This window comes from Macaca nemestrina, chromosome 1, assembly GCF_043159975.1.
Source record: "Macaca nemestrina isolate mMacNem1 chromosome 1, mMacNem.hap1, whole genome shotgun sequence".
Lineage (NCBI taxonomy): Eukaryota > Metazoa > Chordata > Mammalia > Primates > Cercopithecidae > Macaca > Macaca nemestrina.
In genome coordinates this window covers 218602685-218627947 of record NC_092125.1, presented here as the reverse complement: position 1 = coordinate 218627947, position 25263 = coordinate 218602685, and the positions used below count along the sequence as shown (strand labels likewise).

Genomic DNA, 25263 nt, shown 5'->3' with positions numbered 1-25263 from the left:
GCTCTAGCTGTGGCCTGGTCAATTCCCACTTGACTTTTTTTCCTTTTTTCTTTTTTGGCGGAGTCTCGCGTTGTCTAGGCTGGAGTGTAGTGGCACGATCTCGGCTCACTGCAACTTCCACTTCCAGGGTTCAAGCAATTCTCCTGCCTCAGCCTCCCGAGTAGCGGGGATTACAGGTGCCTGCCACCACGCTGAGCTAATTTTTTTTTTTTGAGACAGAGTTTGGCTCTTGTCACCCAGGCTGGAGTGCAGTGGTGCGATCTCAGCTCACTGCAACCTCTGCCTCCCAGGTTCAAGCAATTCTCCTGCCTCAGCCTCCTGAGTACCTGGGATTACAGGCACCTGCCACCATGCCTGGCTAATTTTTGTATTTCTAGTAGAGACAGGGTTTTGACATGTTGGCCAGGCTGGTTTCAAACTCCTGACCTCAAACGATCTGCCTGCCTTGGCCTCCCAAAGTGCTGTGATTATAGGCGTGAGCCACTGCACCCAGCCTCATGACTATTTATTTAGAACAAGGAGAAAAAGCGCAACAAATAACTGGAGAAACACAATTTTAACTGGTTTAAGAAAAAGTAAGGGCCAGGCACGGTGGCTCATGCCTGTAATCCCAGCACTTTGGGAGGCCGAGGTGGGCGGATCACAAGGTCAGGAGATCGAGACCATCCTGGCTAACACGGTGAAACCCCATCTCTACTAAAAAAAAAATACAAAAAAATTAGCCAGGCATGGTGGCGTGCGCCTGTAGTCCCAGCTGCTGGGGAGGCTGAGGCAGGAAATCATGCCACTGCACTCCAGCCTGAGTGACAGAGCAAGACTCTGTCTCAAAAAAAAAAAAAAAAAGAAAAGAAAAAGTAAGGGAGCCCATAGTTGTACTCCAGTCTGGGTGACAAAGCAAGACTCTGTCTCAAAAGAATAAAAAATAAAAAGTAAGGGGAAAAAAATGCATTGACTCTGGAGGTCTGGTAGTAGGACTTGCAGGCATGGCTGGATCCAGCAGCTTAAGTGATGAAATCAGTTATCTTTCTTTCTCTATCTCTTTGCTCTGCTGTCCTCTGTGGTGGTCCAAGTGAGGGGCAAAAGTGGTGTCAAGCTTGTATTCTGCCAGTCAACAAGCCCAGAGAGCTTATTTTAGAACTAACAGCCACCATGATTGGCTAGACGTGGGTCATGTATACATACATCTGCAGAGCCAGGGGATGTAGGAGTCCCATCTTAACCCCAGGCACTGAGAGTGGAAGAGAGGTTCCCCAAACAGAAACTGACTGGTTATCAGAATCAGGGAAAGCAGTGCTGGGCTATCAGGAGCCATGGATATTCCTTGGATTCTCTTGCAGGACAAAGTCACGTCCTTCCCTTCCCTTCAGCACTTTGTCCCTCTTACTAAAACTTCTATCCTTTATGTGGTGGGGAGAGCAAAGGAATTCATCTTTGAACACCTACGGAGCACCAGGTATTTTTACCCACATTTACCCCACCAGATTATCGCTATGAAGCCACAAGGGACAAACCTGGGTTTGCAACCCCTCTTTTGCAAGAAGAAACTGAGGCCCAGAAAGACGTGATTTGCCGAAGGTTGGCAAATGGCAGAGCTGGAATCGCTTCCAGACACTGATATTACTCACAGCTATATCTGTGTCCCCATCTGACCCAGCCACCATGGGGGAGCTCCCTTTTCTCTATGCTGCTCCTCTCCCTGCCCTGCCTAGCACAGGGCCCCACACACAGCAGCACCCAGGAAATATGCATTGGACTGACCTGACTCTAAGCAGGTAGGGTGGAGGATGGGGGATGGAGGAAGAAGCTGGGAGGCCCAAGGGGCTTCCGAGGCTGTCTGCCAAGCTGATGTCTGACCTTGAAAGCCCAAGTTTTCCCCTCTGCCCCCTTTCGCTGGGAATATTCGTCCCTATTCTCACACTGGCTCCTCCCCATTTCAACTTAACCCTCACCTCCTCAGAGACGTTTTCCCATCCCCACTTCACCCCCACCCACCCCCTTTTGTCTCAGACCCTTGTCCATTCCTTCATAGCACATTTTACTATTGGTTATGATGATGCTAATTTACTTTATGGTTTGCTCCACCCAACCTCCCTGTAAGGTCTGTGGGGACAAGGACTGATCATGTCTGATTTGATCCTGTCGTCTCCTTGACTCATGCATTGCACACAGTGGGTGCCCGGCCAGTGTCCGCTCAGTCAAAGCTCTCCACTGTGGAGGTACCACCCCCGCCCCGGCAAGCCCTCAAACCTCTCTGCCACCCCTTCCCTGCCACTCAGGGTCTCAGCTGCCACCATCCTTATAGAAGATTGAGCCCCTTGCCTGCTGGGGCCATATGAGGGAGAAGAAAGCCCTCGAGAGCCTGGCAGGGAGGGTGGAGGGCAGCAGAGCCTCTGCGCTGGCAGACAAAGGGCGTGTGTTCTCGTCCAGGGCACTTCCTGGGTTTCTGTTGCAGGAAGTTTGGCACCTGCCGATCGGTGACATCGACACCCGGGCTGCTGCGGGCCAGGTCGAACCCCTCCAGCCGGGAGCAGTGGTGGCGGTGGAACAGGCGGCCTGGGGTGCTGGAGGCAGGTAAGCAGAGGCGGTTGAACTCCTCATTCCCCTTGGACTGTCCCAGAGCAGATGTGGGAAGCCTGGGTCCTAGATTAAGTCAGCGTGACCTTGAACAAGGCCCCAAATCAACCGTTCGTTGCCTCACTATCCCACCTGGGGGTGCAACAGGTGGTTCAGGGGATGTCATGGAGGTGAGGGCAGGCAGCTCTACTTTTATCTCTTCAATAAACTTTCGGGTCACTAAGCACTTGTAAAGGGGTTCTACAGCCAAAAGCGCCTGAAAACCCCCAGATCGCACCTTCCTCCTTTGCGTCCTTCCTGTCTCTGGCGTTCAGTGTTTCCCTCCCGGTGGAGGGTATGGGGAAGTCTCCTCCAAAGAGTGCTGCAAAGCTGAGGTTTTGTGGGGGGTGCGGGGGCAGGATATCACTGCCAAGCCAGGAATGAGCCGAGCGAGCGGGGACTCAGCCTTGAGTTCCAGCCTCGCCCTGCTGCACAGAACTCTCATCACCTCCAAGCCCCGGCTTCCGAATCTGTAAAGGGTGGCAGTGGTGCCTGTTCCTGAGACTAGCAGAGCTGTGTGCCCAGGGACACAGTGGCTCTGGTTTGAATCTGGCTCTGTCATTTGCCCCTAGTGTGGCCTTGAGCCTCTCTGGGCCTCAGTGTCCTTGACTGTGAACAGGAATCACCAGCCCTGGCGCCCAGGGCTCTTGTGGGATTAGGATGGGGATGAGGATGGGTCCCCGCACCTAGAAAGCCACTGTCAATAGCAGCTGCTGGGACTGCTGCAGTTACTGCTGCTGTTACCACAGCCTGGCTTCGAGGATCAGACGGGAAAAGGGGCAACAAGAGGGATGGGAGGGGCAATGATCAGTGGGTGAGGGCGGAAGCAGCCTCCTCCGACCCTCATAAACCAGCCTGCCTCAGAAACAGCCCCAGAGCCAGTCCCAGAGCCACCCTGGAGGGGTGACTAGCTGAGGGGTTGCAGGAGAGGGCCAGATCCTGCCTGGCCGCCCCACAGATGGCGCTGGGTCCAGCGCTCCTCCAGCCTCAGTCACTGTGGCTTTAATCAAAAGAACAATCTGTTTGCCTGTGAATCAGACCCAGATTCCTTTCCCCACAATGTTTCTGAGGCCTCTAGGGACCCAGGCAGTCCATCCCGGCCCCATCCCAGGCCCCAGAGTCCAGGCTCTGCCTCCCCTCCGGCTCCTGTCCTATCTGCTTCAGCTGGGAGGGTGAGGGGGAGGGAGGGGTTCAGCCACAGGACCAGCCGGGCCCTGCCTTCCAGAGCTCCTGTCCCCGGGTACACCAGGACCCACCTGCAGAGGGCTTACGGCCCAGGAGAGCAGAACAAAGTGACCTGCTCCACTGGGGGTCTCTGAGACCCCCACCCCCAGGGACACTCCCGGAAAAAGCCCCCAACCCAGCATATATTAACCACTATTAATCACAGTCCTGGCTGTGACTGTCATCTTTTATCCTCAGGACAACCTGGAGAGGTAGGCAGTGGCTACCTCCACTTTACAGATGAAGATACTGAGGCTCAGGAGGTGGCCTGACTGCTCCAGGTCTCACCCTTAGTGAACGGCCGCAGAACCCTGGTCGGTTTGATGCAGGACCCCAGCGGATCCCAGAGCCAAACCAGGGTGTAAGCGCTCACCTCCGCCGGACAGGGTAGGTGGGGTCGCCAACGCAGGAGAGTGACGGAAGGGGAAGGACAGGGACCACTTGGGGTCCATAAAGGATGCGACGGGGTGGGCAACGGGGAGAGAAGGAACCCCACCCCCACCCCCACTCCCATCCTCCCACGCCCACTCCCCATCCCCCCTACCTCCCCATCCCCACACCCTATCCCCCATCCCCACTCCCCATCCCCCCATCCCCACCCCCGGGCCTGTGCCAAGGGGGAGGGGAGATGTGGTCCAGGGAACAAAAGGAGGGGGAGGGGGAGGGGGAGGGGGAGGGGGCGGCGCGAGGCGCGGCCGGGCAGGTTGGGGGGCAGGTAGGGGCCGCTTCCGCGGGGCGGGAATCCCGCGCCCCCTCCCCGCGAGCCTCACCTTTTATGGTAACGCGGCGCGGGGCGGCGGGGCGGAGGGAGCCGAGGGGGCGGGGAGGGCGGACGGGCGGAGGGGGCGGGAGGCCCCGCGGCTCCGGGCTCCGCTGTCGCGGGCGTCGGATCGGAGCCGCCGGGACGCTGGCGGCCCAGGTAAGCCGGCCGGGTGGGTGGGGATCGCGTCCCTCCGTCCCTGCCCCCGGTGCACACAGGTGACAGCGCGGGCAGCGCTCGGCCGGAGCCTGCTCTGTCCCCAGCCGGGACCCCTGGCGCGGCGCCCCTGGAGGGGCCTGTGGGTGGGGGGTGCGGTCATCACGCCCTTTGCGTCCCAGTCTCTTGGTCTCTGTCCGCGGAGTCGGGGGGTCGGCAGGTTCGGAGCGAGGGCTCAGTGAGGGTGGCGGAGGGCCAAGTCCCAGCCCGGGAGCGGGAGCGGGAGCCGGGGACCGGGCGCGCTGGGCGGAAGCTCCCGCACAAAGGGCCGGAGTCCCGCACATGGATCCAATTAAAGCCCCGGCGGCGCCCCGCTGTGACCCCGGCGGCCGCCCTGCTCGGCTGCCTGCGGAGGGTCCCGCGTTTCCGGAGCCCCGGGGAGCTCTGGGCCCCTTTTCCCAACCAGGGTCAGGCAAGGGGAGGGACGGGCCCCGGGGCTGCTCCTCTTTGGGCCTCACGCGCCTGTCGGGGGCTGAGAAGGTGTGGAGATGGCGGATCCCTAGGTGTGTGCCCTGGGGCGATCTTGGCGCCCTCCCTACCCCTCACCTCCCGCCCAAGCCAGAGGACCCCGGGGAGAGGCTGGGGCCGCGCCCAGATTCCTGCTCTTAATGACGGTGTAGGCTCTGTCCGGGTCCTGGAGGCACCCCCAGCCGAGCCCAGCCCCCGGGCTGCTTCTCCCGCTCAGCCGCTGCCTAACCAGCTGTCCTTCTCTTTGCCCCTTCCAAGGGCCTAGACCCTGAGTCTTCTTTCTTTATATATACTCTCAGCGCCCTAGGGACACACTCATTCTCACTTTATGAAAAAAACGAGACCAGAGAGTTTCGGTGACCTGTTCGGGGTCACCCCGCAGGAAAGAAGTGGGGCCCCGTGTGAACCCAGCTCTCTACCTCCTCTGTTTCCCTGGGGTGGGAGAGAGGTTGAGGGAATCCCTCCCCTAAGCTGCAAGGTGGGAGGGGTTGGGGTACTGTCCCCGCCGCCACTGCCTAAGTTTAATTCCGTGCTCAAAGGTACACTGCTTTATCCAGTCATTAAAGAACAAAGCTGGCCGGACGCGGTGGCTCACGCCTGTAATCCCAGCACTTTGGGAAGCCGAGGCGGGCGGATAACCTGAGGTCAGGAGTTGGAGACCATTCCGGCCAACATGGTGAAACCCGGTCTCTACTAAAAATACAAAAGTTAGCCGGGTGTGGTGGCACACACCTGTAATCCCAGCTACTCGGAGGCTGAAGCAGGAGAATCGCTTGAACCTGGGAGGCGGAGGTTTCAGTGAGCCGAGATTGCACCACTGCACTCCAGCCTGGGCCAGAGCCAGACTCTGTCTCAAAAAAAAAAAAAAAAAAAAGAACAAAACTTAGAGGTGGCCCCAGAGGTTTTTTTTTTTTTCTTTCTTTCTCGAGTAGGGAATAAGGAGTAGGAAGGAGGACTGTGGGGGTGGCCCCCCTGAGCTGCACATCCTCTGCCCCTAGGCTGCAGCCTCTAGCTGGGCTGGGTGGCAGGCTGGATCCCTGCCTCCTTCCTTCCTTTGGACAGGAAATGACTTTCCCTCCCTTTGTTCCCACTTTTCTCCACTTATCTAACTGGATCTGTGATTCGCTCTCTGGGGGAGGAAGAGTGGGGGCGGAGGGTCCCCTGGGCGCGACTGACTGGGACACTGCCCTGGGGAACTTACAGCCTGCTCCCAGCTGAATGGGGGGCAGTGGGACCTGGGGGAAGCCGGGGCTCCCTTTCCTGATGGGATTGACAGGGCTTTGAAACTCCCCAGCTTAGTCCCCCTGGGGCCTGAGGTCCCTACAGTCACTTCTTGGGAGGTATGGGGGCTGCCCAGCTGTGAACATCTGGCCTCAGTGCTGGACATTTTCCGAGAAACCAGGCAGATCCGACTTCCTGGAGGAGTGGAGGAAGGGTCAGGGCTGGGTGGGAGGAGGCGGAGGGCCATCCCGAAGGCCCACAGCAGCCCCTAGGGACCAGCCTGGAACGTGCCGACCACAAGATTTCTGGTCTGGATTGGGCCACTCTAGAGTGAGAACAGGCCTGGGAACTTGGGCGACCTTGTGCCACCCAAGGAAGGAAAAGTGTGTCTGGGGACTTTTGGATGATGTTCCATTAGAATTCTGAGTGCCATGGATGGCCTGGGAAAGTCACTTAACCTCTTGGAACCTCACAGGGTCCATCTACGAAGTGGGGGCAGGATGGGCCTTTCTTGCAGCTAGATTGAGAGGCTGGTGAGTTTTGAGGCACATATAGCACTTGGCACAGGGCCTGGCACGAGATAAGTGCCTTATCAGTGAGTTGTTTGGTATTTCTTTAAATCTCACATGCACGCACTCTGAACATTGTTAACAAAAATACATAAATAGATTCTTTTTTTTTTTTTTTGAGACAGAGTCTCGCTGTGTTGCCCAGGCTGGAGTGCAGTGGCCGGATCTCAGCTCACTGCAAGCTTCGCCTCCCGGGTTTACACCATTCTCCTGCCTCAGCCTCCCAAGTAGCTGGGACTACAGGTACCCCCCCACCTTGCCCAGCTAGTTTTTTTGTATTTCTTAGTAGAGACGGGGTTTCACCATGTTAGCCAGGATGGTCTCGATCTCCTGACCTCGTGATCCACCCGTCTCAGCCTCCCAAAGTGCTGGGATTACAGGCTTGAGCCACCGCCCCAGGCCGATTCTTTTTTTTTTTTTTTTTTTTTTTTTTTTTTTTTTTTTTTGAGAGGGAGTCTCGCTCTGTTGCTCAGGCTGGAGTGCAGTGGCACGAACTCGGCTCACTGCAAGCTCGGGTTCATGCCACTCTCCTGCCTCAGCCTCCCAAGTAGCTAGGACTACAGGCACCTGCCATCAAGCCTGGCTAATTTTTTTTTGTATTTTTTAGTAGAGACGGGGTTTCACCGTGTTTGCCAGGATGGTCTCGATCTCCTGACCTCATGATGCGCCTGCTTCAGCCTCCCAAAGTGCTGGAATTACAGGCATGAGCCACCGTGCCTGGCTGACAAAAATAGATTCTTAAACTTATAACAAAGTATAAAACTAAAGCTTGAGACAGCCAGCGTAAACATACATACTTCCAGACATCATTTCCAAACCCGGAAGCAAAAGAGAAGTACTTTTAAATAAGTTTTGAAGCTCTTTCCTAATATATTGGTTTCTTACTCAGAATAGATATTTTATTATCAGACTGAGCTATATATTTTAGCCAAACACATAAACCAACTTAACAGGAATTTAGGAGCACGTGTTACTGTTTTTATTATCACCCATCACTGGCTGAGAACCCAAAGTGGCCAGTGCACTTTGAGATAAGCAGGGAAACCTGAAGAGTAAGATAGAAAAGGAGACATGTTTAGCCCTGGGTACAGGCATTGGGTGCCTGGTGAGATCTGGTGGGCTCACTGGACGCCCAGCTTTCCCACCTGTGGCCCCACCTCAGCCTTGGCCAGAGAGGCTCCTGTCAGCAGGAACTACCTGAGAGATGGGAAATAATGTCCTTTTCCTGACATCAGGGTATCAGGGTGCCACCATGCTCTCTGATGTTTTTTTGTTTTTGTTTTTTTTTTGAAAGAGAGTCTCACACTGTCACCCAGGCTGAAGTGCAGTGGCTCAATCTCAGCTCACTGCAACCTCCACCTCCCAGGATTCAACTGATTCTCCTGCCTCAGCCTCCTAAGTAGCTGGGACTACAGGTGCATGCCACCACACGTGGCTAATTCCCCCTCCACCCCCACCCCCGGCCCACAGAGTGAATCACAGATCCAATTAGATAAGTGGAGAAAAGTGGGAACAAAGGGAGGGAAAGTCATTTCCTGTCCAAAGGAAGGAAGGAGGCAGGGATCCAGCCAGCCACCCAGACCAGCTAGAGGCTGCAGCCTTGGGGCAGTGAATGTGCAGCTCAGGGGGGCCACCCCCACAGTCCTCCTTCCTACTCCTTATTCCCTACTCCAAAAAAAAAAAAAACCTCTGGGGCCGCTTCTAAGCTTTGTTCTTTTTTTTTTTTTTTTTTTTTTTTTTTTGAGACAGAGTCTTGCTCAGTGGCCAAGGCTGGAGTGCAGTGGTGCAATCTCGGCTCACTGCAACCTCTGCCCCCCTGGTTTGAGCAATTCTCTGACTCAGCCTCCCGAGTAGCTGAAATTACAGGCGCCCGCCACCATGCCCAGCTAATGTTTGTATTTTTAGTAGAGACAGCGTTTCACCATCTTGGCCAGGGTGGTCTTGAACTCCTTACCTCGTGATCCATCCACCTTGCCCTCCCAAAATGCTGGGATTACAGGCATGAGCCACCACACCTGGCCAAATTTTTGTATTTTTAGTAGAGACAGTGTTTCACCGTGTTGGCCAGGATGGTCTTAAACTCCTGACCTCAAGTGATCGCCCACCTCCCAAAGTGCTATGATTACAGGTGTGAGCCACCGACCCAGCTGGATCTGTGCTTTGATGCCTGCACTCTGAGCTATCCTCTAGACACACAAAGAATGCAGACACCGCTGAAGGTCAGACGCCTTGATAGTGAGCTTGTGAGCCAGCCTGTCCTGCCCTGGGGCTGTCATCACTTTCTTCCACCCTTGGCAGCAGGAAACCGCCCTTGGAGAGGGCCAGGAATCAGGGGGCGCCTTGTGGACGAGGTGATGTTTGAGCTGGGCCTCTAAGAGAAAGCTGAAATTCACCCTATGGGGGCAGGAGAGGAAAACCAGAGGAGAAACACTGCAAGGCAAGAGAGAGGACATAGGAAGGGCAAGTGGTCCAGGGGCTCAAAGAGGCTGAGGCCGCCGCAGTTGGACTTCATCCTGAGGTGGTGGAGAGCCATGCATTTTTTTTTTTTTTTTTCGGACAGAGTTTCGCTCTTGTTGCCCAGGCTCTAGTACAATGGCGCCATCTCAGCTCACTGCAGCCTCCACCCCCACGGGTTCAAGTGATTCTCCTGCCTCAGCCTCCCAAATAGCTGGGATTACAGGCGCCCGCCAGTACACCCGGCTGATTTTTGTATTTTTAGTAGAGATGGGGTTTAACCATGTTGGCCAGGCTGGTCTCGAACTCTAGATCTCAGGTGATCCACCTGCCTCAGCCTCCCAAAGTGCTGGGATTACAGGTATGAGCCACCACTTCCCACCTTTTTTTTTTTTTCTAAGACAGAGTCTCGCTCTGTTGCCCAGGCTGGAGTGCAGTGTTGCAATCTTGGCTCACCGCAACCTCGGCCTCCCAGGTTCAAGCAAGCCTCACCCTCTCAAGTAGCTGGGATTACAGGTGCCCACCATCACGCATGGCTAATTTTTGTATTTTTAGTAGAGGTGGGGGGGGGGTTCACCATGTTGGTCAGGGTGGTCTCGAACTCCTGACCTCAAGTGATCCACCTGCCTCAGCCTCCCAAAATGCTGGGATTACAGCTGTGAGCCACCATGCCCAGCCCATGGAAGGCTTTTGAGTAAAGGAAAAAGAGACTGATGCTCTAGAAAGATCAGGGTTAGGAGGTGAGACCAGAGGCCATGGAACCTCCCCATCTCTGCCCTTGCCCCCTGCCCACTGCCCAGGCCTGAACCAGGACCCGGGTTTTGGAGATTGGGTGGAGTGAGAGATTCCAGTACTAGAAAGCAAGCAAGGAGGGTGCTGGCTCGTGTGCAGGGCTGGGAAAGGGCAAACCAGAGCAAAGTGGCCCGGAGCCTGGGCTCTGGGTTCCAATGCTACCTCACCATTGTGTGACCCTGGACAGGTGACTTCTCTCTGAGTCTCAATTGCTTGATGTGTTAGGTAGGTGGTAATAGTGCTTGCCCCACAGCCACCTTGTGAGTGTTTATGAGTTAATGAGGATAATGTGCTCAGGGCAGCTCTCACTGCCCCCGCCCACTCCGCCACTGGAGCCCAGCCCTGACGCCCTGACAGATCCTGATCTGTTCTCTTTCCCTTCCAAAGTGGAGCTAGCCTGAACCTCCAGGACTTCAGCCCTTCCAGGAGAATCTGATCCCAGGTGAGGGAGGTCACTTGGGGTGTGGCCCAGCAGGCAGGCGGGACTCCAGGCTGGGAACAGAAGTCAGCCCTGCTGGGGCTGGGAGCTGAAGGAGCTGTTCCTTTCTCACAGGTGTTAGACGAGGAAAAGTGATCATTGGTGAGGGCCGCCCTTTGCTTCCCTAGGTGTGCAGGTTCGGGCGAGGGGCAGTCAGGACTTCCGGGTCTCACCCCGTGGCCAAGTCCCCTGGTGGGCCCTGTCTTCCCCAGCAGGACACCCCCACCCCCTCTCTGGCTGGGCTGGGTGCTGGACTGAGTTGTTGGGGGGGTAGGGTGGCTGACCTGTCTTTTTGGGAGGAGGGAGGCTCTCTGTCTCTCGGGGGAGGGTGTCTGTGTGTCCAGGTGGCAATCCCGTGCCATGCCCCACTCTGTCCCTAGCCACACCAGGAGCTGAAGCCATGGCCTCAAAGCCTGAGAAGAGGGTGGCATCGTCTGTCTTTATCACCCTGGCACCCCCGCGCCGCGATGTGGCTGTGGCGGAGGAAGTGAGGCAGGCGGTTTGTGAGGCCCGGCGTGGCCGCCCCTGGGCGCCTCCTGCCCCAGTGAAGACACCCGAGGCTGGCTTGGCGAGGAGGCCCAGCCCCTGGACACCCCCTGGCAAGGCTGCAACCACAGTGCCAGCTGCACCTCTGCAGCTTTCCAATGGAGGTAAGAGCAGAAGGGACTTTGGGGAAGACCAGGTCAGAGGCAGAGGTGGGGAGGAAGGGGTGGGCTCCAGCATCATTCATTCATTCATTTGTTCGTTCATTCAGTGCCTACTAAGTGCCAGGCAGATTCTGGAACCCAGTTGCCTGGGTGTGAACCCTGGCTTCTCCATTTCTCAGCTGGGTGATGTTGGCGGGCCACTTAACCTCTCGTGCCTCAGTTTCCTAATCTGTAAAACAGGGATAAAGATAGTACCTCCCTCGGAATGTGGTTATGAGGATTAAATGAGTTAATACGCATGTAGAGTGTTTAGCCTTGTCCATGTCACACGGAAAGTGCTGAGACATAAGGTTTTGAGCCTGCACGAAGCTTCCATCCCAGTGTAGGGAGCACACATAATGAAGATACGATGTCTGATGTCAGGCAGACACATGTGCTCTCATGGAGTGAAGCATGGTGGAGGGGTGAGGAGGGGCAGCTTTTTTGTTTGTTTTGAAACAGAGTCTCACTCGGTCACCAGGCTGGAGTGCAGTGGTGCAATCTCAGCTCACTGCAACTTCTACCTGGTTCAAGCCATTCTCCTGCCTCAGCCTCAGCCTCCTGAGTAGCTGGGATTACAGGCACGCACCACGATGCCTGGCTAATTTTTGTATTTTTAGTAGAGACAGGGTTTTGCCATGTTGTTCAGGCTGGTCTCGAACACCTGACCTCAGGTGATCTGCCCGCCTCGACCTCCCAAGGTGCCAGGATTACAGGTGTGAGCCACTGTGCCTCGCCGAGGGGCAGCTTTTCATAGGGTGCTCAGGATGGCTTCTCTGAAGAGGTGACATTTCAGCTGAAACCTGAATGTCAGCATGGAGCTGACCAGGGGGAGGTGAAGTCTGAGGGGCGGTGCAGAGGCCCTGAGGCAGGAGGGAATTTGGTGGGTAAAGGGTCTTTTAAAGTGCCTTTGTTTTCTCCTGGGCTTTGCTGTTCTCTTGCTGTATGAGCGGAGTGAGCCCTCTCCTTGCTCTGGGCCTCAGGGTCCTCTTCTGGAAAGTGGAAATGTGTGTGTGGATGTGACCATCAGTCACAAAATGAACACAGCACTAATGAGTGTTCCATTCCCTTGGGCCTGGTCGGACTGGCCCCGTTGCCATGGTGACAGGGAACCTTCCAGTCCTCTTCCCTGTGTCTCCTGTGGAAAGTCTCAGCTGTCGGGCGGGGCAGGAGTGAGGAAGGGTGACAGCCCAGGGCCCTGGGGCAGGGGGTGGGTCATCATCTGACAGGGTACCAGCTGAGATGCTAAAGGGAAGAGGCCAGCCCAGGGTAGCAGTCCCTGGAGTCTTCCAGGTGCCTAGTCAGGTGTCTTGCTGTCCTTGAGCAGGGCTGGGGCAGCCCTGTCTGTCATAGAAATCAGCTAGCGATCAGTTGGAAGTGCTGATTACAGGAAGCCAGAAAGGGGTCAAGACAAGGGGCCACGTGGGTTTGAGTGCGCATATGTTTCTGGAACGTGCTTCCTCCTTGTGACGGATACTCCCACGTTGATCTTTCCTTCCTAATCTCGCATCCCAAGAACACAGGCTCCTCCCAGCTACCTCGATGTATAGGAGGGCCATCTTGACAAAATTCACACATCAGGACATAGGATCCAACTGGAAACAAAAATATGTGCCCCTTCTGGGTGGGCAAGGAAGTCTGGGAAATAATAAGACTAGATGTCAGAATTTCTGGGACATTTTCTTTTCTTCTTTTCTTTTCTCTTTTTTTTTTTTTTTTGAGACAGAGTCTCACTCTGTTGCCCAGGCTGGAGTATAGTGGTACGATCTCGGCTCACTGCAAGCTTCGCCTCCCGGGATCACGCCATTCTCCTGTCTCAGCCTCCTCAGTAGCTGGGACTACAGGTGCCCACCAACACACCCAGCTAATTTTTGTATTTTTTGTAGAGACGGGGTTTTACCGTGTTAGCCAGGATGGTCTCGACCTCCTGACCTCGTGATCCGTCCGCCTCGGCCTCCGAAAGTGCTGGGATGACAGGCGTGAGCCACCACACCCAGACTAAGTTTTGTTTTTTTTTTTTTTAGATGGCATTTTGCTCTTGTTGCCCAGGCTGGAGTGCAGTGGCGCCTGGCATTTCCGGGGCATTTTCATGGTTGTTGAGATTATGGGAAGAGGATCTTGGGAGTGTGGGAACAAGATCAAACTTGCCTGGGAAGGACTGGCCTGTCACTGGTCAGCATGGCTGGCCGGCCGTTTCGTCTGCCAATTTGATACCCTCAAACAGAGCACAGGGATCTTGGGGTTCAGTCTCCCTGAAGTGAGGTAAGTTTTAGGTGACCAGCTTGGTCATGTGCCTGGTCTGACACAAAGGCTGGCCCCAGGCCCTGGGGATGCTGCCAGCTGCTTGAAACCGTCTACACCGAAGGCTGCCTGCCATCTGCTGTCTGCCTAGTGCATGTCCTCTCAGAGTCATCCTCGAGCAGGTCTGGGACCCCCTTTCTTCCCACCTGCCCTGGGGCCTCAGGTCCCCCTGCTTCTCCCTTGAATTCCTGCCCGCCCATCACAGCCTGTGGGCCCTGCACCGGGAGGCAGGCACTGGGAGAGGCCACAGCACTCTTACACTACCTCTCCAACACCTGGTTCCTGACTCCGTGAGCTCATCGGGGTCTGGTTCTCACACTTCCGCTGAGTCAGCAGCAGCGTCACCCGGGCCTGTACCAACACAGCCACCGTCCGTTCCAGCACAGCTGCTGGGTCCCGCCCCAGGTATTTCTTGATTCAGCAGATCTGCCGTGGGGCCCCATAATTTGCATTTCTTTTTTTATTTTTTCCAAGATAGGGTCTTGTTCTGTCACCCAAGCTGGAGTGCAGTGCAGTGGCGTGATCACAGCTCACTGTACCCTCAACCTCCCTCGCTCAAGCAATCCTCCCACCTCAGCGTCCCAAGGAGCTGGGACTGCAAACTCTCACCACCAAGCCTAGCTAATTTTTGTGTGTGTGTATATATATATGTATATTTTGAGACAAAGTCTCGCTCTGTCGCCCAGGCAGGAGTGCAGTGGCGTGATCTCGGCTCACTGCAAGTTCCGCCTTCCGGGTTCACGCCATTCTTCTATCTCAGCCTCCTGAGTAGCTGGGACTACAGGCGCCCACCACCACACCCAGCTAATTTTTGCGTTTTTAGTAGAGATGGGGTTTCACCATGGTTGCCAGGCTGGTCTCAAACTCCTGGCCTCAGGTGATCTGCCCGCCTCAGCCTCCCAAAGTGGTGGGATTACAGGCGTGAGCCACCACACCCAGCCTAATTTTTTTTTTTTTTTTTTTAAGATGGTGTTTTGCTCTTGTTGCCCAGGCTGGAGTGCAGTGGTGCAATCTCAGCTCATGGCAACCTCTGCCTCCTGGGTTCAAGCGAATCTCCTGCCTCAGCCTCCTCGGTAGCTGGGATTATAGGCATGCGCCACCACACCCTGCTAATTTTGTATTTTTAGTAGACGCGGGGTTTCTCCATGTTGGTCAGGCTGGTCTCAAACTTCCAACCTCAGGTGATCCGCCTGCCTCAGCCCCGCAAAGTGCTGGGATTACAGGCATGAGCCACTGCACCTGGCCTTTTTTTTTTTTTTTTTTTTTTTTTTGAGACAGGGTCTGGCTCTGTCTCCCAGGCTGAAGTGCAGTGGTGTGATCTAAGCTCACTGCAGCCTCAACCTCTTGGGCTTAAGTGATCCTCCCATGTCAGCCTCCCAAGTAGCTGGGATTATAGGCCTGTGCCGCCATGTCTGGCTACATTTTTTTTTTTATTTTTAGTAGAGTTGAGGTTTCACTATGTTGCCCAGGCTGCTCTTGAACTTCTGGGTTCAAGCAAAGTGCCTACCTCGGCCTCCCAAAGTGCTGAGGTTATAGGCATGAGCCACCATTCCTGGCCTAAGATTAAGTTTCTTGCCTAAGGACACACAGCAAATCAGTGGCAGAGTTAGAGATGGAACCCAGGCCGGGGTGACCCCAACCCGAGCCCTCGGCTACCCTCCCTGTGCCCATGTGGGTAAGTAAAACCCTCCCCGGTCCACCTGGGAGGCTCTGACCAGCCCTCTCTCCTCCCCCATTGCAGGATGCCCACCCCCTCCTCCTGTCCTGGATGGTGAGGATGTGCTTCCTGACCTGGACCTCCTCCCGCCCCCTCCACCGCCCCCTCCGGTGCTCCTACCTTCTGAAGAGGAGGCTCCTGCTCCAATGGGGACCTCACTCATTGCAGACTTACAGCAGCTGCACCTGTCCCCACCCCCGCCCCCGCCCCCACCACAGGTACTGCCCTCCCCAGCAAATCCGTTGGTCTCCTGGGTTGAGGGACGGGGAGTCTGGGCATTCAGGGGTTCTAAACCTGGACTTTGTCTGGTGCATTCTTCTGCTCGAGGGCAGTCCGTCTTTGAAGCTCTCAGAAGTCCCTATTCAGCAGGTAAAAATTGGTTAAGCGTTTCATGGTCCCTGGAGAGGGCTGCCACTGCCTCCCCGCTCCACCCGCCGCAGACACACGCTTCAGCTCTGAGGAAGACATTTTCCTGAGTCTGACGTAAATCCCTTAGGCTGCACAGGAAACTTGGTTTTTGTTTGGTTGGTTGGTTTTGAGATGGAGTCTCGCTCTGTCGCCCAGGCTGGAGTGCAGTGGCATGATCTTGGCTCACTGCAGCCTCCGCTTCCCAGGTTCAAGGTGATTCTCCTGCCACAGCTTCCTGAGTAGCTGGAATTACAGGCACCCGCACCATGCCTGGCTAATTTTTGTACTTTCGGCCGGGCGCGGTGGCTCAAGCCTGTAATCCCAGCACTTTGGGAGGCCGAGACGGGTGGATCACGAGGTCAGGAGATCGAGACCATCCTGGCTAACACGGTGAAACCCCATCTCTACTAAAAAAAATACAAAAAACTAGCCGGGCGAGGTGGCGGGTGCCTGTAGTCCCAGCTACTCGGGAGGCTGAGGCAGGAGAATGGCGTAAACCCAGGAGGCGGAGCTTGCAGTGAGCTGAGATCCGGCCACTGCACTCCAGCCTGGGCGACAGAGCGAGACTCCGTCTCAAAAATAAATAAATAAAATAAAAATAATTTTGTACTTTTTGTAGAGGTGGGGTTTCACCATGTTGGTCAGGCTGGTCTCGAACTACTCACCTCAGGTGATCCACCCAGCTGGGCCTCCCAAAGTGCTGGAATTACAGGTGTGAGCCACTGCGCCTGGCCAGGAACCTGTTTTTTTAACCCTGGGCCCTTAACAGAGGTTGTGTAGAAATGGGGGGCATCACAGGCCAAGGGCTTAGTCCACTTCAGTCCAGCATCCACGGGGAAGCCTGGTTGCAGAAAAGTCCTAAGTAGGATGAGGAGCAGTGGCTGATCAAGGGACCCCAGTCAGCTGCCACTACAACCTTCCTGCTGAGAGACTTAGGCAGGTCCCTTGCTTCCCTGGGCCTTGGTTTCCTTCTCAGTGCAATGTGGCTAATTGCACCCGTTGCCACCCAGAAGAGGAGCAGAGCTGGGAGGGTTGCCTGGGGTCCCCACTGGGTGACTCCCTGTCTGCATCCCCACAGGCCCCAGCGGAGGGACCTTCAGTCCAGCCTGGTCCCCTCAGGCCCGTGGAGGAAGAGCTGCCACCTCCCCCAGCAGAACCTGTTGAGAAAGAGGCGTCCACAGGTGGGTGCACGGGGCTGGGAGGATTCTGGGGGCATTTCATGGGGCCAGCATGGGCTTCCAGGTTGAAACCAGGAGAGTGAGGACGCCTCTTCCCATCCCCACCCCAGCTCATGTTATAATGATGGACTTTGTAGGTGGGCATCCATGTAATTTGTGTTGCCTTAGCCTTTTCCCCTTTATACCTAAATTCTTTTTTTTTTTTTTTTTTTTTTTTTTTTGAGACGGAGTCTCGCTGTGTCGCCCAGGCTGGAGTGCAGTGGCCGGATCTCAGCTCACTGCAAGCTCCGCCTCCCGGGTTTTTACGCCATTCTCCTGCCTCAGCCTCCCGAGTAGCCGGGACTACAGGCGCCCGCCACCTCGCCCGGCTAGTTTTTTTTTGTATTTTTTAGTAGAGACGGGGTTTCACCGTGTTAGCCAGGATGGTCTCGATCTCCTGACCTCGTGATCCGCCCGTCTCGGCCTCCCAAAGTGCTGGGATTACAGGCTTGAGCCACTGCGCCCGGCCTTTATACCTAAATTCTATTTAAAATGTTAGTCTGCACAGTTTGCTACGATAACAAAAATGTCTTGAAATTTTGTCTCATTATTTTATTTTCTGAATACCTAATGCCCTCACATGGTGCAAAATAAACAGCACGAGTGGGGACACAGTGAGAAGCCTGCAACCTGCCCCATCCCCTTACCACCCAGTTTCCTTCCCGATGGGCGTCCTCTGTCATTGAGCTCTCATGTATCCTGCCAAAGACACTGTGCACATACCAGCAAATACAAATATGTGTCTACCCACTCCCTCCCCCCATTTTTCCATAAGCAGCAAACTAGGCCCTTCTGCTGTTCACTTTCTTTCCTTCGTACATCTCAGAGCTGGTCACATATCAGAATATAAAGTGGCTCTTGGCCGGGCGTGGTGGCTCACACCTATAATCCCAGCACTTTGGGAGGCTGAGGCAGGTGGATTACATGAGGTCAGGAGTTCAAGACCTGCCTGGCCAACATGGTGAAACGCTGTCTCTACTAAAAATATGAAAATTAGCTGGGCGTGGTGGTGTGTGCCTGTAATATCAGCCACTTGGGAGGCCAAGGCAGGAGAACTGCTTGAACCCAGGAGGCAGAGGTTGCAGTGAGCCGAGATTGTGCTACTGCACTCCAGCCTGGGTGACAGAGTGAGCCTCCGTCTCAAAAACAAATAAATAAAATAAAGTGGCTCCTGGCTGGGCATAGTGGCTCATGCCTGTAATCCCAGCACTTTGGGAGGTCAAGGCAGCCAACAATCCCTTTGTCCTGAAACTGCTGTCCAGAATTCCTTTTTTTTTGTTGTTTTTTTCTGAAGTAGAGTCTCGCTCTGTCACCCAGACTGGAGTGCAGTGGCACGATCTCGGCTCACTGCAACCTCCACCTCCTAGGTTCAAGTGAGTCTCCTGCCTCAGCCCCATGAGTAGCTGGGACTACAGGGGCATGCCACTACGCCCAGCTAATTTTTGTATTTTTAGTAGAGATGGGATTTCACCATGTTGGCTAGGCTGGTCTAGAACTCCTGGCCTCAAGTGATCCGCTCACCTTGGCCTCCCAAAGTGCTGGCATTACAGGCATGAGCCACCACACCTGACTCAGATTCCTTTTTAATGCTCCTCATGACCCTCTGTATTTGTCATTTGAGGAATTTACAGGGTTTGAGACAGAGCCTCAGGTACCCTGGGCATGTTCTGGGTGGTGCCTGGGTACAGTCCTCGCAGGCTGGGCTAGTAATGGCCTGTGTCTTCCCTACCCCAGACATCTGTGCCTTCTGCCACAAGACCGTGTCCCCCCGAGAGCTGGCTGTGGAGGCCATGAAAAGGCAGTACCATGCCCAGTGCTTTACATGCCGCACCTGCCGCCGCCAGCTGGCTGGACAGAGCTTCTACCAGAAGGATGGGCGACCCCTCTGCGAACCCTGCTACCAGGTAACCCCTACAGCAGACCTCTGGGTGCCAGGCACTGAGCTGAGCACTTAGAATATGTTATATCATTTCATTCCCCATACAATCCTGGGAAGTAGGCACTATTGACCCCTTTCACAGATGAGGAAACTGAGGCTCAGAAAGAGGGAGCCCAGTGAAGGCGATTAGTTTCCTAGGGCTGCCTTTAAGAGATCACAAACAGCCGGGCGCGGTGGCTCAAGTCTGTAATCCCAGCACTTTGGGAGGCTGAGACGGGCGGATCACAAGGTCAGGAGATCGAGACCATCCTGGCTAACACGGTGAAACCCCGTCTCTACTAAAAAATACAAAAAGCTAGCCGGGCGAGGTGGCGGGCACCTGTAGTCCCAGCTACTCGGGAGGCTGAGGCAGGAGAATGGCGTGAACCCGGGAGGCGGAGCTTGCAGTGAGCTGAGATCTGGCCACTGCACTCCAGCCCCGGTGACAGAGCGAGACTCCATCTCAAAAAAAAAAAAAAAAAAAAGAGATCACAACCTTGGTGACTTCCAACAATACACGTTTATTCTATCCCGGTTCTGGAGGTCAGAAGTCCAATATCAGCTTCACTGGGCCAAAACCAAGGTGTTGTGCTGTCTGCAGGCTTGAGGGAGAACCCACATCTCTGCCTTTTGCAATTTCTTTTTTTTTAGTTCTTTTTTGGGGTGGGGGACGGAGTCTCACTCTATCGCCTAGGCTGGAGTGCAGTAGCATGATCTTGTCTCGCTGCAACCTCTGCCACCCAGGTTCAAGGGATTCTTCTGCCTCGGCCTCCTGAGTAGCTGGGATTACAGGCACCTGCCACCGCACCTGGCTAATTTTTGTATTTTTCATAGAAATGGGTTTCACCATCTTGGCCAGGCTGGTCTTGAATTCCTGACGTCGTGATCCACCGGCCTCGGCCTCCCAAAGTGCTGGGATTACAGGCCTGAGCCACCGCACCCAGCCTCTTTTTTTTTTTTTTTTTTGAGATAGAGACTCATTCTGTCATCCAGACTGGAGTACAGTCGTGCAATCTCGGATCACTGTACCCTCTGCATCCCAGGTTCAAGCGATTCCCATGTCTCAGCCTCCCGAGTAGCTGGGACTACAGGTGCCTGCCACCGTGCCCGACTAATTTTTGTATTTTTAGTAGAGATGGGGTTTTACCACTTTGGCCAGGCTGGTCTCAAACTCCTGACTTCAAGGGATCCACCCTCTCAGCCTCCCAAACTGCTGGGATTACAGGTGTGAGCCACTGCACTCGGCCCCTTTTGCAGTTTCTGAAGCTGCATTCTTCTTGACTCCTTCCTCTGCCATCAAAGCCAGCAGTGTAGCCTCCCGCTTCAGCGGCCCTATTGCCACCTCTGTGTCAAGTTACAGGGACACTGTGATAGCATTTAGGACTCACCTGGATAATCAGGATAATCTCCCCCATCTTAAGATCCTTAACTTGGCTGGGCGCAGTGGCTCACGCCTATAATCCCAGCACTTTGGGAGGCCGAGACGGGGATCACGAGGTCAGGAGATCGAGACCATGGTGAAACCCCATCTCTACTAAAAATATAAAAAATTAACTGGGCGTGGTGGCGAGCGCCTGTAGTCCCAGCTACTCGGGAGGCTGAGGCAGGAGAATGGCGTGAACCCAGGAGGTGGAGGTTGTAGTGAGCCGAGATCGTGCCACTGCACTCCAGCCTGGGCGACAGAGTGAGACTCCATCTCAAAAAAAAAAAAGATCCTTAACTTATCCCATCTGAAAGCCTCTTTTTCCGGGCAAGGTAACGTTCACGGGGTCCAGAGATAAGGACCTGAATATCTTTGGGGGCATCTCTTAGCTACCACACGAGGTCACATAAGATGGCCAAGCAGCTGGGATTCTACTCCACACCCATGTGGCTCTGGAGGCTGCCATCAGTCTTGCCACCATCTCCCCTAGAGCCACAAGGTTCCAATGTTTGATGTCACGGAATCTGTGTTGCTTCCGGGTACCAAGTGCCATCTGGGAGAGCCAGTTGGGATGCCAGCATACTGGAATTTCTAACTCTTGGATGGTTTGTGGTGGCATGTCAAGGGTGGCGACCACCCACAGCCACATCCCCTGGGTATGTGTGTAGGCCACACCTGGAAATCAGCATTTTGAGCAAGTGTCTCAGGTGATTCTCATGCATATAGAAGTTTGAAAACGGCTGATTTGAGGGGTTAGAGTATTTGGAGCTGAGACTGTCCGGAAGAATCCAAACAATCCAATCCCAGGCTCACCACCAGTGAGGCACTGTGGGAGGAGAGAGGAGCCAGGCCCTCCCTGCCGTGTCCCTGTGACCCCATCAATATGATGGGGGAGTGTCCCTCAGGGGTGAGACACTGGGGGAGGAGGGGTGAGGAGGGGTGTCTAGCTGAAAGCAGCCAAGAGGAAGACTTGATCAGTGTGCTGGGGAGAGAAGGGCCGTGCCCATGAGAGGGAGGGTGGGAGTGGGAGATGCCCCTACATCTGTCCAGGTGGCGTCAAGGTAAAATGCACAGGAGCACAGCCAGGAAGGAGAGACAGCATGTCCAGGAGAAAAGGTGGAAAGGCTAGAGGGAGGCCCGCTGCCCTGCCTCAGGTATCTCTTTATCATTGCTCCTTATTCCAGGAGGAATTTGAGGCAGCTTCTATGAATGCATATATACCAGCCAGGCGCGGTGGCTCACACCTGCAATCTCAGCACTTCAGGAGGCTGAGGTGGGAGGATTACTTGAGGTCAGGAGTTCGAGACCAGCCTGGACAACATGGCAAGACTCCACCTCTATTTTAAAATAGTTATTTTTTATTAAAACGTGTTTTTAAAGAGAATGCATGTATACCTATAGACCGCAATGATATAGGTGCACTGAAAAATTCCACGTGATTCTCCCGCCTCAGCTTCCCAAGTAGCTGGGATTACAGGTGCCTACCACCATGCCCAGCTGGTTTTTTTGTTTGTTGGTTGGTTGGGTTTTTTTGTTTTTTTGTTTTTTGTATTTTTAGTAGAGACAGGGGGTTTCACCATGTTGGCCAGGCTTGTCTGGAACTCCTGACCTCAGGAGATCCACCTGCCTTGGCCTCCCAAAGTCCAGGGATTACAGGCATAAGCCACCTTGCCTGGCACATTTCTTCTTAAAGGCGTCATATAAAATTATATTAACTGGCTGGGTGCCGTGGCTCATGCCAGGCCGAGGCAGGCAGATCACCTGAGGTTAGGAGTTCGAGACCAGCCTGACCAAAATGGAAAAACCCTGTCTCTACTAAAAATACAAAAACTAGCCAGGCACAGTGGTGCATGCCTGTAATCCCAGCTACTCCGGAGGCTGAGGCAGGAGAATTGCTTGAACCCAGGAGGCGGAGGCTGCAGTGAGTCAAGATCGCACCACTGCATTCCAGTCTGGGCGACAGAGCAAGACTCCATCTCAAAAAAAAGAAAAAGCCTGGGCACAGTGGCTCACGCCTGTAATCCCAGCACTTTGGGAGGCCGAGGCAGGCGGATCACCTGAGGTCAGGAGTTCAAGAGCAGCCTGGCCAACATGGAGAAACCCCGTCTCTACTAAAAATACAAAAAATTAGCCTGGGTGTTGGCGCATGTCTGTAATCCCAGCTACTTGGGAGGCTGAGGCAGGAGATTTGCTTTAACCCAGGAGGCGAGGTTGTGGTGAGCCAAGATTGCACCATTGCACTTCAACCTGGGTGACAAGAGCGAAACTCCGCCTCAGGAAAAAAAAAAAAGGTAGATCTCATGTTAAGTGTTCTTCCAACAATAAAACAATTTGTAAAAGACTGCAATAATACTATGATATGTAAAATAAAGACATCCAAACAGAAGGAAAATCAAAATAGAAAGTGAGACGAGATCAAAGGGAATGTTACGACCCACCATGTGTGAGGATGCCAGACAGGGAGGCTGACGCCTATAATCCCAGCACTTTGGGAGGCTAAGGCAGGTCGTCACTTGAGGTCAGGAGTTTGAAACCAGCCTGGCCAGGCCGGGCGCGGTGGCTCAAGCCTGTAATCCCAGCACTTTGGGAGGCCGAGACGGGCGGATCACGAGGTCAGGAGATCGAGACCATCCTGGCTAACATGGTGAAACGCCGTCTCTACTAAAACATACAAAAAACTAGCCGGGCGAGGTGGCAGGCGCCTGTAGTCCCAGCTACGCGGGAGGCTGAGCCAGGAGAATGGCGTGAACCTGGGAGGCGGAGCTTGCAGTGAGCTGAGATCCGGCCACTGCACTCTAGCCTGGGTGACAAAGCAAGACTCCGTCTCAAAAAAAAAAAAAAAAAAAAAAAAGAAACCAGCCTGGCCAACATAGTGGAACACCATGTCTACAAAAAATACAAAAAATTAGCCAGGCGTGGTAACATGCACCTGTAGTTCCAGCTACTCAGGAGGCTGAGGCATGAGAATCACTTGAACCTCATGTAGAGGATGCAGTGAGCTGAGATTGGGGCACTGCACTCCAGCCTCAGTAACAGAGTGAGACTTTGTCCCAAAACAAAACAAAAACCAAATAACAACAAAAAAGCCCTATAATGGTTTTGAAATATGAAATGTGGAATTTGGCTCTGAGCTTCCAAGTGGCCAAATGGAAAAGGGAAAGAATTTCAAGGCTTCTTGTCTATATGATAAAAGCACCCAATTCTCCTGAGAATTCCTTTTCCTGACCCTGAGGTTTAAGCGAAGTTTCTCCTATGAGCTCTTTGAACCCTGACCTTAAACATATCCCAGTAACAAGAAATGCAGTCATAGCATCAAGGCATCAGGGCAGTATTCCTTACAGTAAGCCAAGGATGCAAGGCTAAGCTCAATTTGTTATAAGCAATGGTGGAGGTTTTGGGCGATAGTTACAGGTTGTCTGCAGGCCTCTCCTGTACTTCCCAATTCCTGGGCCCCCGAGGGCAGCCTCCCAGAAGAAGAGACCCTTGTGGGTTGGAGTGGGTGTGCCATGGATGACTCTGGCAGTGGCCTTTGTCCCAGGACACGTTGGAGAAGTGCGGCAAGTGTGGCGAAGTGGTCCAGGACCACATCATCAGGGCCCTGGGCCAGGCCTTCCACCCCTCCTGCTTCACGTGTGTGACCTGCGCCCGGTGCATTGGGGATGAGAGCTTTGCCCTGGGCAGCCAGAACGAGGTGTACTGCCTGGATGACTTCTACAGGTACGAGAGGGGTTTGGCACCAGGTGGGGTGCAGGGACAGGGCGAGATCCAAGCAGGATGAAGGAGCCGAGCCTGAGTCCTGGGTGCTGGGCCAGAGTTTCCTGTCTACTGGTTTATTATAAAGAATATTACAGGCCGGGCGCGGTGGCTCAAGCCTGTAATCCCAGCACTTTGGGAGGCCGAGACGGGTGGATCACGAGGTCAGGAGATCGAGACCATCCTGGCTAACACGGTGAAACCCCGTCTCTACTAAAAAATACAAAAAAAAACTAGCCGGGCGAGGTGGCGGGCGCCTGTAGTCCCAGCTACTCAGGAGGCTGAGGCAGGAGAATGGCGTGAACCCGGGAGGCGGAGCTTGCAGTGAGCTGAGATCCGGCCACTACACTCCAGCCTGGGCGACAGAGCGAGACTCCGTCTCAAAAAAAAAAAAAAAAAGAATATTACAGGGCTGGACCGGGCACAGTGGCTCATGCCCATAATCCCAGCATTTTGGGAGACTGAGGAGGGTGGATCACGAGTTCAGGAGATTGAGACCATCCTAGCTAACACGGTGAAACCCCATCTCTACTAACAATACAAAAAAAATTAGCCAGGCCTGGTGGCGGGCGCCTGTAGTCCCAGCTACTCAGGAGGCCGAGGCAGGAGAATGGCGTGAACCCGGAAGGCGGAGCTTACAGTGAGCTGAGATCGTGCCACTGCACTCCAGCCTGGGCGACAGAGCTAGACTCCATCTCAAGCAAAACAAAGCAAAAAACTAAAAAATATATATAATGTCACAGGCAGGTACTATTAAGGGTTCTGTTTTACCAGCCAAGGCACACAGCAGCTAAGTACCCAAAGTCTCTCCACAGGTAAGTATTGAAACTCTTGGTAAGTATGCACATCCCCAAGGACCTGACTTTCGGGCCCTGCTCTGAAATCCCAGACCTCTGGGTCTGCCCTTGGAGCTGAATGACGCAGTGGGGACACATCTGTTGGACTCAATCCCTGCCCATGAGTTGCTCACCACTCAAGGGGAGAGACAGATGTGCCTCTTAAGAAAGAAGTACTGGCTGGGCACAGCGGCTCACACCTGTAATCC

General features: G+C 54.2%; 1 protein-coding gene across 4 annotated transcripts in view; it reads left to right on the top strand.

The window, feature by feature from the left end:
• Positions 1-2045: 2045 nt before the first annotated feature.
• Positions 2046-25263, top strand: part of LOC105473220 (filamin binding LIM protein 1) — a 32762-nt gene continuing 9544 nt past the window's right edge. Inside the window, exons 1-8 of one of the 4 annotated variants that reach the window (XM_071100165.1) lie at positions 2046-2216; positions 2453-2571; positions 4036-4224; positions 11176-11445; positions 15524-15717; positions 16986-17088; positions 18859-19028; positions 24004-24182. In XM_071100165.1, coding sequence (XP_070956266.1) covers positions 11196-11445; positions 15524-15717; positions 16986-17088; positions 18859-19028; positions 24004-24182 — 896 coding nt within the window. In that variant the 5' untranslated portion in view covers positions 2046-2216; positions 2453-2571; positions 4036-4224; positions 11176-11195. Of the gene's footprint in view, positions 2217-2362; positions 2572-4035; positions 4225-4684; positions 4757-8886; positions 9291-10704; positions 10898-11175; positions 11446-15523; positions 15718-16985; positions 17089-18858; positions 19029-24003; positions 24183-25263 lie in introns of those variants that run through there. The other 3 variants (XM_071100169.1, XM_071100175.1, XM_071100182.1) reach the window with 3 other exon arrangements.